Source organism: Bufo gargarizans, chromosome 3, assembly GCF_014858855.1.
Source record: "Bufo gargarizans isolate SCDJY-AF-19 chromosome 3, ASM1485885v1, whole genome shotgun sequence".
NCBI lineage: Eukaryota > Metazoa > Chordata > Amphibia > Anura > Bufonidae > Bufo > Bufo gargarizans.
In genome coordinates this window covers 195,739,485-195,753,319 of record NC_058082.1, presented here as the reverse complement: position 1 = coordinate 195,753,319, position 13,835 = coordinate 195,739,485, and the positions used below count along the sequence as shown (strand labels likewise).

At 45.4% G+C, this 13,835-nt stretch overlaps 1 protein-coding gene across 1 annotated transcript in view; it reads right to left on the bottom strand.

The window, feature by feature from the left end:
* Nucleotides 1-3,673: 3,673 nt before the first annotated feature.
* The window catches only part of GRK1 (G protein-coupled receptor kinase 1), a 107,536-nt gene continuing 97,374 nt past the window's right edge, over nt 3,674-13,835 (bottom strand). Inside the window, exon 7 of the mRNA XM_044285528.1 lies at nt 3,674-4,376. Coding sequence (XP_044141463.1) covers nt 4,099-4,376 — 278 coding nt within the window. The 3' untranslated portion in view covers nt 3,674-4,098. The remainder of the gene's footprint in view (nt 4,377-13,835) is intronic.

The following is a 13,835-nucleotide window of genomic DNA, read 5'->3' as shown; positions in this document are numbered from 1 at the left end:
ATTTATAATAGGGTCCACCAGCAGTTCTGTTGTGGATTCCATTAAAATAGTACTTCATGCTATACTATGTTTGACATCAAATCTGAAAGAACTGGTTGGCTGAGTTCACACTTCAGTTATTTGATCAGTTATTTCCATCAGTTATTGTCAGCCAAAACCAGGTTTGGGTCAAAAACACAGAACAGGTGCAGATCTTTCCATTATACCTTATCTCTGAGTAGACTTCGCTACTTGTTTTGCCTCAGAATAAGGCCTCACGAACGTGGCCGTTGGACGGCCGTGGCCGTATTACGGCCCGCAAATGGCAGGTCGGCAATCCACGGCCGCCGGCCGTGTGCACCCCACATCACGGATGCGGACCTATTCACTTGAACGGACGCACAATGGCCATGTGCATGAGGCCTAACTGATGGAAATAACTAATCAAATAACTCTGTGAAGCCTTACAGAGTTACTTAGCAGCAAAATGAATCAGATGTTAGCAAGTCTCATCCACATGCTGCAAAAAGTATCAGTAATGAAATTTACACATAACTTGACATGTGGTGTGGATTTTAAAGGGGTTCTGCAGTTTGTTTAAACTGATGATCTATCCTCTGGATAGATCATCAGCATCTGATCGGCGGGGGTCCGACATCCGGGACCCCCACCTATCAGCTGTTTGAGAAGGCAGCGGCGCTCCAGGAGCTCCGCGGCCTTCTCACTGTTTACCGCTGGCCCAGTGACGTCACAATTAGTATCAACTGGCCTGGGCAGGGCTAAGCTCTGTTCACTTGAATGGAGCTTAGCCGCGCCTAGGCCAGTAGATACTAGTCGTGACGTCACTGGGCCTGTGGTAAACAGGGATAAGGCCGCTGCGCTGTTGGAGCGCCGTTGCCTTCTTAAACAGCTAATCGGCAGGGGTCCCGGGTGTCGGACCCCCGACTATCAAATGCTGATCTATCCAGGGGATAAATCATCAGTTTAAACAAACTGCAGAACCCCTTTAAATTTGCAGCATGTCAATTTAAGGTGTGAATTTCTGCCACAGATTTCACTCTTTGCATTGTGAAATAAATCTGCAGCATTTCCACACCAAAGTCCGGAACATTATTTGTAGGGATGAGCGAATCGACTTGGAACCAAAACTGAGTTCGGTAAAAAGATTTTAACTGTAGAAATTCATTTTGTAAATTATTACCCGAAGTCTCGCGAGACTTCGCGAAGTAATAACTTCGGCTCATCTGAGCCAATAGATTCTAATACTGTACAGAGTGCTCGCTCCGTACAGTTTTCTAATGAAGTTTTATGCGAATCGACTTTGGATGTTTTTTCCAAAATTCAAATCGCTCATCCCTAATTATTTGGTAGGTATTTCCCACTGTGGATTTTCCCACTACAAGCTGCCATACCCTTAATAAAAAACAAAAAAAATGTAATAGAAAACGATATCTAGTTATTTAAGAAAAACAATTATTTTTCTCATTTTTAATTTAAAGTTTGACAAAGTCATTCTATACAGTATGTTCAGCAGTATACACAGCAGATATGTTGAAATGTACGGGCTTAACAGAAACATAATACATAGTAGCTATATGACATCAAGAGAAAGATATAGCATTCACTGGGGGTGCTGTGAATGTAGAAATTAAATAAAAGGAGTATAAAAGGTTTCTACAGTTTCAGCTAAAATCAGTGTAGTCCTATAAGTGTTGTAATATTGTTGCTGAAAAAATATTTGAAAATTTTTATTACAAATTATGAGCCAACTTAAGGTTTCTGTAAATCATTTTTACATAACAGAGAACTGTAACTGTAGCATTGGTGTTTTGTAAAAGGCAGTCCATCTCATTAAGACGAATGTTGCCATTTTCTATTCAGTTTCAAGTCAATTAGCTTATAGCATCAAAATAAAAAAAAGCTTAGCCTCAGCATTTCTCTATTAAAATAACATACATTCAATCAATGTAGATATGATTGCAAGGTACGGTGTAATGTCGAATATGTAGATTGTCAGCTGCTAGTTAGTAGCGTGCAACACACCTAGAGAAAATGACATTTTTCAGAAAAGACCTTATCAGATAAACTGTCTATAAATCATTTTAATAATACATGTGATTAAAAATATAAGAAGTGGAAGGGGGAGGGATTTATCTAAAACGTGATTTACTGGACATTCCAAGATCCTGCTACTTTCTTATTAGATTTCTTGAACAACCATCTATCTATTCCTGATATGGGCTGAACACATACAGATCAGATATGCTATTTTGGAATTTTTTTTAAATAAGCATAACCTAAAAAACAAATAAATAAATGAACTTGTCTCACTGCAGCCTCTTCTTTTACTTGAACCCTGGAACTATTGTACATCAGTTATCAGGACTCAATAGTTGTCAATTATTCACTGTCAGATAGAATGTGCTTTACTTTCCAGCTATTTCTTCCAATGTCAGTAGACGATGGCGCACAGTATTCATGAGACTGCCATTTTAGAAATATTGATGTATGGGGTAGATTGAAATCTATACACTCAAAGAACAGTAGGGACATTCACATATAAAAATACAGGGGGAAAGTTATCAAAACTGGTGTAAAGGGAAATTTGCTTAGTTGCCCATAGCAACCAATCAGATCCCACCTTTCATTTTTCAGAGCTCCTTTGGAAAATGAAAGGTGGAATCTGACTGGTTGTTATGGGAAACTAAGCCAGTTCTACTTTACACCAATTTTGATACATTACACCCGCAATGTATATACCAGGGATGGCCAACCTGCGGCTCTCCAGTTGTTGCAAAACTACAACTCCAAGCATGCCCAGACTGCCTATAGCTATCAGCCCGCAGAAGGGCTTGGAGGGAATTGTAGTTTTACAAAAGCTTGAGAGCCACAGGTTGGCCATCCCTGGTATATACCTCCAGTCACAGAGAGCGTCACCTGGGCACAGCATAAAGAAAGGATATAATGTAAAATACACTTTGTCACAATATTTTGTGCTGTCATAAAAGCAGATGTAAAAATAAAATAAAAAAAACTGTGACTCTAAGGCCCCTTGCAGACGAGCGTTCCTCCCACAGCGAGTCCACAGCACAGCTCCCGAGCTGACCTCCTGGCGCTCACATAGCATTATATTGATTTGTGATGCTATGTAACCCTTACAGTTCTGGAATGTTTTGGATAACAGTGGCATAATGCTGCCAGTGTTATCCAATACATTCCAGAACTGTAAGGGTTACATAGCATCATAAATCAATATAATGCTATGTGACCACCCCAGCGCTGGGAGTTCAGACAGGAGCTGCGCTACGGACTCGCAGCGTGACCAACGCTTGTCTGCAAGGGCCCTAAGACAAGCTTTATTGTTTGCATACTTTGTTTAATCATTATAACTTGTTCATACTTTTAGAATTGAAATCACCTTTAAAGACAAAATTCACCTTGGCAACCATTATTACTACCCCAACGCAACTAAAATAAAACTTTCAAATAGTCTCAATAAAAAATATACATTTCACGTCTTAAGTTGATAGGCAGATCTATGGACCTATGTCTTTCCATGGTTACAGTGCAAACAAACCCTGTGTAGCCTGATCCTGCATTCATGTTCCCTTTTATTTTTTCCCTACTTCTTGCTAATGAACATTTGGAAGGTTGTTATGAAAGCAGTAAGGTAATAAAAATGGTTGCAAAGGTCTTTTGTCAAATCGCCATGCAATCGCTTTTACAAGTATAACTTGTTAATATGGTTACAAAAAAGCCATTTTTAACAGGTCCAATCAAACTATCTAGTCCAAGTAGTCCAGTGCTGGCAGATCCAAGGTCAAGAAACAACAAAAACACCTTCTCTCATGAGCAGAAGATAAATGTCCACAGTACATTTATTAGAGAGGGTGCTGATCTTTGCATCTCTCCATCTAGACCCCTTTTGCCAATGATTATTTGCAATAAATTCTTTCCTAAGAGGATAGGTTGGGGCAATTATATTTTCCGTAACATAATGTCTTTAATTAAGTGCAGAATAATTCTGGACGCTTCAACAGCCTAACGTGAAGTTCTTAAATACAGACAGAAAATAAGGTAATAACTTCACTTTTACATAACTGGAGAATGTGGATAACTCTATGCAATTCGACATACTCCAGACTTAGCAGAGTTGTCATTCGCAGTGGAATGTCGTCTGACGTCATTCACTTCATCATTTAGTTCATCATAGATGCCAGTTTCAATCATTTCTTCTTGCCATGGTATAGGAATGTTGCCAGAAGCAAACTCATCAAATAATTGCTTATCATTATCCTCAAGGTTGACTCCTTTCACTGTTGAAAACATTCCTACATCCTGAATATCCTTCGCATACACTGTCTTGGAGTCAGGGGCAAAAGGTGGTGGAAGAATACCTGTTGGATCGAGCAAAACAAATAAATAGGAATTCATAGAGACTGAATTAACACAAGTTTAGGGGAAAAAAACTTATTTAGTGATATTATACCATATCCTAAAGCATAATACCCTCATCTTTCTCAAGAAAAGTTTTTAACATTGTATGATGAGAGTTACATAATATATTGCACAGATAGCTTGAATATCTGAGAGGGTCAAGGCAATTACAATCACTTACAAACATTTTCTGTAGATTCAAACTTTTCTAGAGTCATACATGTACAACAGAGGCAGAGAATTAAAGGGGTTGTCCAGTGTTTACCAAGTCATGGACTATCCTCAGGTAAAGTCATCACTAACTGATCTGCGAGAGTCTGTCACCCAACAGTTGTTTGGGTGTAACTCCACTGCCAGAATTACTTATCCCCATTGACTTCAATGGGAGCAATACTACAGTAACAAGTGTACTGTGTAGTTCCAGCGCAAGAGCTGCACCCGAACAACTGATCAGCAAGGGTACGGGATAGGCCATCACTTAATAAAAGTTAAACAACCCCTTTAAGGATTATTATACCTTCTTGTCAATATGCAGTACATCTGCTTTGTAATTATTGCCAGAATATTCTACTTTATGTTATTTGCTGAGATTTCAGTTACTTAAAATGAAGATAAATATCAAATACTAAGAATGAGAATAATTTTAGCAAGTGTGTTACCACCAGTTCCTTGAAAACATTATGATGAGGTTGTTCATGAGACACATTGTTCCTTTTCATACAAAATGTTATACATGAAGTTTGGGTGATGCAAGATAAATCACGAATAAAGATTTATATCATGTATATGTATATGATACAGGGTGATTCAAAAAGGATGGTGAAAAGTACTGGTCTGTAGTTAGACAAATTCTACTCTCAAAAAATGAAAGCTGTGCTGTCACTGGTTGCTATGAAAGCTTTGCTATGACTGGTTGCTATGAAAGCTTTGATTTGACTGGTTGCTATGAAAGCTTTGATTTGACTGGTTGCTATGAAAGCTTTGATTTGACTGGTTGCTATGGTCAGTTTTCTTTTAGACAGTTTTTGTAAATCTGCATTTTTACGTTAGTTTAAACCTGCACACAAAAGGGCAGGTTTAAGATGGCGACATTGCAGTAAGAAAAAGCTTTTGCCTGTTAGAATTTCAAAAAACACAGTCTGCTGTGACATGATAGTGAAATTTTAAGAACAAATTTGGTACAGTAAATGTGCTCCACATAAAAACTTCACATTGGGTGAAGCAATTCGAAAACCACAGACTCTTTATGTCATGGGAAAAGTCCAGGCCGTCCAAATGCTTTGTAAGAGACAGTGAACAGGATTCTAGCCGTTGTAGAGGACGCCAAGGTTGGGTCCTCAGTGACAGATATGTATCACCATTATTTGGGTTGTGGTGCCTTTAAAAAAAGCACTACCTGGGATACGGTACCCACAGGGTTAACTCACTCTCCTGATAAGAGGAAAAGGAAGTGAGTGAGGGTGTGCTGTGGTGTGGTGGACACACTTCTGTGGCTGGCTGTGAACAGAGCTGGAAACTGAGGACATGTGGAAAGTTTGGCAGGAAAGCCGACTGAAATCTACCACGGACTAAAAAGAACCCAGGGTAAAAATACCTTTATTTTTGAACGGACTGTTCTACTGTTTATGTTATGCTGAACTAAGCAGACTTTAAGTTTGGTTTGTTTGGACCTTGGCTGCTGGAAGCTGTACCTATTTTCGTTTTGGAAAATAAACATCTGTTTTCTTTAACCCTGGGCTGGCTCATGCACCTGGTTTATTGGAGCGATCTTCCCCCATATTACAATTGGTGTCAGATGCGGGCAGGGCATGAAAGCCGTTTAAATCATAAAAAGTAACATGTAAACAGACAGTACCCTGTTTTGCATGTCTTGGGTGAAATCTCTGCAAGTTGAAGATAAAGACATGAAGGAGGTTATGAAAGCCCTGCTGCAAGCCACTGCAACTCAGCAGAAAGCTTTGGTGGCTCAGCAGCAGGCCACAGTAGAGGCAACCCGCCGCCATGAGGAAGAGATGGCGGCGCAGCAAGAGACAAACCGTGTGCTGATTCCTCAGCTTATGGCACATCAGGAAGCTACACAAGCTCAGGTAGCTGCGTTAAAGGAGGCTGTACAACAGTTGGCTCAAGGACAAGTGCAAGCGAACAATACCCCTAGGCCCCAAGCTGCTATAAGAGCCAGCCAACTATTACAAAAACGGGGACTTGCTGTATCGAGTGGCGGAAATCCGAGGGGAAATTATTGAACAGCTACTGGCGCCCCACTCGTATAGGAGACAACTCCTCGATTTGGCGCATGATGATGCATTAGGCGGACACCTGGGAGCAGAGAAGACAGAGGCCAGGATAACAGACAGGTTTTACTGGCCTGAGGTAAAGGCAGAGGTGAAGAGGTATTGTGCGTCCTGCCCCACGTGCCAGCTAACAGCCCCAGTGTCACACTATCGGAACCCCCTGGTACCTTTGCCTATAATCGAGGTACCCTTTCAGTGTATTGCCAAGGACCTGGTGGGGCCGTTGGTAAAATCAGCACGGGGACATCAGCACATACTAGTTGTGGTAGATTACGCAACCAGGTACCCAGAGGCGGTCCCATTAAGAAACCCCTCCTCTAAGGCCATAGCTCGGAAATTGTTTCAGATGTTCTCCCGCACGGGGCTGTCCAAGGAGATCTTGATGGAACAGGGCACCCCGTTTATGTCGAAGGTCATGGCGGACCTCTGCAAGCTGTTTCAGATCCGACAGTTGCGGACATCCTTCTATCACCCACAGACAGATGGTTTTGTAGAGCGGTTCAACAAAACATTAAAGCTCATGTTAAAAGAGTAGTCCAGAAGGATGGAAAAGATTGGGACATGTTGCTACCAGCCTTGTTGTTCGCCATACAGGAGGTCCCGCAGGCCTCCACGGGATTCTCACCATTTGAACTCCTGTATGGGGGCGGAGACCCCGTGGACTTCTGGATTTGGTGAAGGAAACTTGGGAAGGGGAGTCCTCACCGCACCAGACCCTGGTAGAACACATCTGCCAAATGAGAGAGAGAGTGGCTAAAGTGATGCCGCTGGTTAAGGAACATCTCCAGAAGGCCCAGGATGCCCAGAGGCGGGTATATAACCGGTCAGCTAAATTAAGGCAGTTTTAAATAGGAGACCGAATAGCGGTTCTGATTCCCACTGTGGAAAGCAAGTTATTAGCCAGGTGGCAGGGTCCATTTGAGGTGGTAGAAAGGGTAGGTGAGGTGAATTATAAGGTACGCCAGCCTGGGAAGAGGAAACCCTACCAGGTTTCAAAGAGCTATGGACAAGATATTGCGGCCCCATGCATGGTACGCATCAGTATACCTGGATGACATTGTCATTTTCAGTACCGATTGGGAATCCCATCTCCTTCAGGTCCAGGCAGTCCTAGACTCTTTGAAAGGGGCAGGGTTTACAGTGAACCTGGAAAAGTCCGCCATTGGGATGGAGGAAGCAAAGTACCTGGGATACACCATAGGCAGAGGGCTAGTAAAGCCGCAGAGGAGCAAGGTAGAAGCCATACAGAACTGGCCTCGCCCTCTTACCAAGAAGCAGGATCGGGCATTCTTGGGGATAGTGGGCTACTACAAGAGATTTGTCCCCAACTTTGCCACTATTGCAGCCCCTATGATGGACATAACAAAAGGAAAGAAATCCGTCATGATCAAATGGAGTAGGGAGGCTGAGGAGGCTTTTCAGAAACTTAAAAGGGCCTTATGTGAGTCTCCAGTGCTTGTCGCACCGGACTTCTCGAAATAATTTGTGGTCCAGACGGACGCCTCAAATGCAGGTCTAGGTGCTGTCCTGTCTCAAGTGGTCAATGGGGAGGAACGCCCCGTGGTCTTTCTCAGCAGGAAGCTGACAGTGGCAAAGAGGAACTACGCTGTGGTAGAGCGAGAGTGTCTGGCCATCAAGTGGGCTCTGGACTCTCTGCGATATTTCCTGCTGGGTAGGAAATTCCACCCGGTGTCCACCATGCCCCATTGACCTGGATAAGACAGCACAAACAGATTAATGCCAGGGTCATGAGATGGTTCCTCTCTCTCCAGGATTTCAACTTTGTGGTCGAACATAGGTCAGGGAGTCAACATCAGAATGCTGATGCTCTCTCCCGGGTGCATTGCTTGTTATCCATAAGTGCCTCCGCCACATTGGGGCAGAGGGGGGGATATGTAGAGGATGCCAAGGTTGGGTCCTCAGTGACAGATATGTATCACCATTATTTGGGTTGTGGTGCCTTTAAGAAAGCACTACCTGGGATATGGTACCCACAGGGTTAACTTACTCTCCTGGTAAGAGGAAAAGGAAGGAAGGAAGTGAGTGAGGGTGTGGTGTGGTGTGGTGTGGTGTGGTGAACACACTGCTGTGGCTGGCTGTGAACAGAGCTGGAAACTGAGGACATGTGGAAAGTTTGGCAGTAAAGCCGACTGAAATCTACCACGGACTAAAAAGAACCCAGGGTAAAAATACCTTAATTTTTGAACGGGCTGTTCTACTGTTTATGTTATGCTGAACTAAGCAGACTTTAAGCTTGGTTTGTTTTCCCCTTGGCTGTTGGAAGCTGTACCTATTTTTGTTTTGGAAAATAAACATCTGTTTTCTTTAACCCTGGGCTGGCTCATGCACCTGGTTTATTGGAGCGATCTTCCCCCATATTACACCGTGTACTAGTCCTAGAAAGTCGACCAGGCTGACTAGTGTGGAACTGCAAGTGCCACAAACCACGGTATGGTGTAACACGTATCTTATTAAAACGTTTGCATTGTAAGTCATACAGATTACAAAATTCTTCAGGAGCTGACACCAGACGGCAAACCAAAATGCTGTGACTTTTGCATTCACTTGCAAGGGTGATTGGAAGAAAATAAATTCACAGGCTGGTGTTCAGCAATGAGGCTACATTTCAACTCGGTGGGAACGTTATAATCTGTGGCTTAAAAAACCCATGTGATCTTATCAAGTAAATGTGTTCTATGCAGTGAGCAAGCGCAAAGTCTACAGTCCCTTCTTTTTTTGCCAAGGATACTGTCACTGGCCACTCTTACCTGAACATGTTAAGGGAATGGCTTACGCCCAATTTAAGTTGGGCCCCAAAAGAAATATTGCACAGACAACACGTTCACACATAGCCTGCCTGCACTGATTGTGGATTACACATGGTTTTTCCACGCAGACAGGGCCGGTGCAAGGATTTTTGTCAACGCAAGCAAATCTACATTTTGGCGCCCCCGCCCCCCCCCCCCCCCCCCCATCATTTCACATTTCTGACCCTCATGATTCATGTCCATTTCTTGTCCCCCCCCCCCCCATCATTTCACATTTCTGCCCCTCATGATTCATGTCCATTTCTTGTCCCCCCCCCCCATCATTTCACATTTCTGCCCCTCATGATTCATATCCATTTCTTGCCCCCCCCCCCCATCATTTCACATTTCTGACCCTCATGATTCATATCCATTTCTTGCCCCCCCCCCCCCCCCCCATCATTTCACATTTCTGACCCTCATGATTCATATCCATTTCTTGCCCCCCCCCCATCATATCCATTTCTTGCCCCCCCCCATCATATCCATTTCTTGCCCCCCCCATCATTTCACATTTCTGACCCTCATGATTCATATCCATTTCTTGCCCCCCCCATCATTTCACATTTCTGACCCTCATGATTCATATCCCCGCCATGTGCCAATATCATAGTGCCATCCTCTCCCTCTGCCCCCTAATGTGCCAGTATCAAGTGCCTCTCTCCTCCCCCCTCCATGTGCCAGTATCATGGCGCCAATAGCCCCCCCCCCCCCCCCCTCCCCCCATGGCAGTAAAGTAACAGTCCGGTATTTAAAAAAAAAAAAAAAAAAACAACTTGCCTCCATGTCAGCGATGCGATGCAGCCTCTAGTGTTGTACAGACAGTTACTTAAAATAAAATATATATAAGACTTCTACTGTAGAGAACTTTGATACCTAGGGTACAACCATACACATGACTGTTGCCCCAACACACCCAGCTCTGCTACATCCATACACAGTGTGCTGGGGCAGCTGTCATGTGTATGTACACTAGGTATCAAAGTTATCTACAGTGTAAGTCTTATATTTTATTTTTATTTTTAAGTAAATGCCTATACAGCTGTCATAGCTGTGTGGGTAAATGCCTTGCCTCTGATGTGAAAGGTTGCGAGTTCAAATCCCAAGAGAAACTTTTCTGAAAGAAAATGAGATTTAAATACACCAGGGTCTCATAGCTCAGAGTGTGTATGTGCTCCCTCAGCCTGTCAGCTGCGTGCTGCTCTGTGACAGAGAGTATGAGGGCGGGCTGCTTAGCAAACAGACTCAGTGAGGTAAATATAAGTTCATTGTTTTCCGCCCCGACGCCGCCCCCCCTTCTCTGCGCCCTCAAGCAGCCGCTTGGGCTGCCTTATGATAGAGCCGGCCACTGATTCTCGTGCAGATAAACTACAGTATAATACATTGCCAGCAAGGTGTATAAGATTCTTTAGCAGTGGCGCTCCTACTATCCTTCAGGGCCGCACCGCCGATCACCACAGGCGGCGCGGCCCTGGATGTAATTGCGGTGGCGGGCTGGCGGCGATGGTGGGGGGGGCCAGGGGGGCAGTAGGAAATGAGCGCTTCCATTGTGGAAGCGCTCATCTCCATATCTAATCCGTTTGTATCGCCGTCCTTAGGACAGCGATACAGATGCCTGTGCCGCGGCAGAGCAGGGAAGGGAGAGGTGTGTCCCTCCCCTGTTCTTCTGATAGGCCGCAGGCACTAATGCCTGCAGCCTATCAGCAGTTTGGCGAGAGAGAAAAGAAAGGGGAGAGGCGCTCATAGGGTGGTGGGTAGCAGTTGTGTTGTTCTGCGTAATGGTCGAAGTGTGCTCACCTTTTGGTGTTGTGCTGGTTGGAGCTCAACGTCCGTGAAGGTAGGTACACGTGGAGAAATAGGGGGGCGTTGGTTATTTTGGAAAGGTCGGTGCTGCCAATACCCGTTCGGTCCCTTAGGTGGAGTTGCCAGGGACTCCTAGGGACTGTGAAGGAAGAAGTTGCTGGTTTGTGTGCGATTGCACACAGTAGGGTATTTGTTTGGCGCACAAAAGGACGACCTCAGACAGTGGACTTTGGTGAAATAGCTGTTTTTATTGTTCAGTAGACAACGCGTTTCGGAGTTTATAACTCCTTTATCAAGTCTAAAACAAGGGTATAAAAGAAAAAAATGCCGGAGGCAAGAGATGTATCCCCACCTGGTTAGATGGGTGTGGACATGCATTAAACAGTGGAATATTTAGAGAGTTTGTGCGCGTGCCTTTAGGCATTAAAATGTGCATAGTTATATACAAAAAAATTAATTTATACATAAAATAATGATGATAAAGGCAATAATAAGATCTGTAGTTTGCAGAGAAATAAAAATGCAAATGTCAGTGACAGCAGCAGCAGTTGATTAAAAGCGAAGGAAGTCAGTAAATATTCGGTGGTCCGCGTATGAGGTCACTATTGGGCCCAGGTGTGTATTATTTCTGCTGGCATAAAAGATTGTGTGCTCAAGTATGTTTCAGGAGGACTGTGGTTATCGGATGAGTGAATGTATATGGCGTGTGAAGGCTGGTGTCCCTAGTGCGGTATGTGTGTGTGTTATGACGGTATTAGGTTGAATGTGGTTGTGGGGGGGGGGGGGTTACCTTAATCGGGTGTCGTCAGCAGAGAGACAGGCCAGATGGCTGTGGGAATAAAAACACAACAAATGAGAAGACGGACACTGGGCAAAGGGGCATGATGATGTCTGTGTGTGTGGTGAAGGAACGGAGGGGGGGGGGGGGTGCGAGGAAATATGACAGGTGGCAGGTTGGGGGGGGGGGGGAACATGGTGCAGTGCAATGTGATGTAGTATGTTGTGTTTGGAATATGGCTGTGGGGGTAATAAAGAAGGTGGGGGTAATATAATGAAGGGGGCGGGTGGCCGGTGGTGATGAGAAGGGTGGGTGCAGTGTGTGGTGGTATTTTGATGGTGCTGGAGGGAGGAGGGAGGATGTCCTGTATAATGGTGGGGATTGTGAGCTGCGCTGGTGGAATGTGGCCCCACATGGTGGTTAGATAGGCTGACCAAGTTATTTGGGGTGCAATGGGGGATGTGGACATCACAAGCGCTGTGGCTGTCTGCCTCTTACAGAGAAGACGGACACTGGGCAAAGGGGCATGATGATGTCTGTGTGTGTGGTGATGGAACTGAGGGGGGGGGGGGTGCGAGGAAATATGACAGGTGGCAGGTTGGGGGGGGGGGGAAACATGGTGCAGTGCAATGTGATGTAGTATGTTGTGTTTGGAATATGGCTGTGGGGGTAATAAAGAAGGTGGGGGTAATATAATGAAGGGGGCGGGTGGCCGGTGGTGATGAGAAGGGTGGGTGCAGTGTGTGGTGGTATTTTGATGGTGCTGGAGGGAGGAGGAAGGATGTCCTGTATAATGGTGGGGATTGTGAGCTGCGCTGGTGGAATGTGGCCCCACATGGTGGTTAGATAGGCTGACCAAGTTATTTGGGGTGCAATGGGGGATGTGGACATCACAAGCGCTGTGGCTGTCTGCCTCTTACCTGGAGCGTCTGGTTTGTGCTGGGAACGCCGCTCTCCATGTGTCTGAGCGCGCGCTTTTTGAGTTCGGGTGGCGGGGGCGGGGTTGTGACGTCAGACGGGGGCGTGGTGGTGACGTCAGGCGGGAAGGCTACTGGTGTTGCTGTGCCGATCAGCTGATGTGCTAAGGGGGCGGGGGAGGGCGGTGTCCATGGTTGTTATGCCGATCAGCTGGTGTGCTGGGGGCGGGGTTGTGGCGTCCTTGAGTGCTGCTCGGCTGGCGCTGGGCAGTGAGGGAATATGTACTGTGATGAGTAGTGGACAGTTTAATGTGTTATGTTGGCAGCACGGGGGGGGGGGTGGAGAGGGAAAAAGGGGGGGGGGCTGGTGCTGTGTAGTGTTAAGTGTTGATGGGGTGTTTTGATGGGGTGGCTGTGATGGGGTGTTTTGATGTGATGTGATGAAGGGGCTGGTGTGTTGTGGCTGGTTTGATTCATTTGAAATAGGGTGGGGAGTGTACTAGGGTGGCTGGTTTGAGGCATGTATATGACCTAGAGTGGCGCGGTGGTTGGCAGGTGGGCAGAAGGGATGTGGTGGTGGAGAGAAGGGGGGGGGATTATTGGGATGGATGGTGATAAGGTGGGTGGGAACGGAGAGGTGGGAGCGTGAGTGCTGTGGGTGCTGGAGGTGGTGGGCACGTCGGGGGTTTGACATGGTGGGGTAGGATGATTGGAGATGGGGGAGGGGAGTAGATGGGTGTGGAGGGGGGGCAGTGAAGGAAAGGGCAGTGGTGTGTGTGAAACAATATGGAGTGGTGCGTGGCAGAGTGCGTGGTGTGATTTG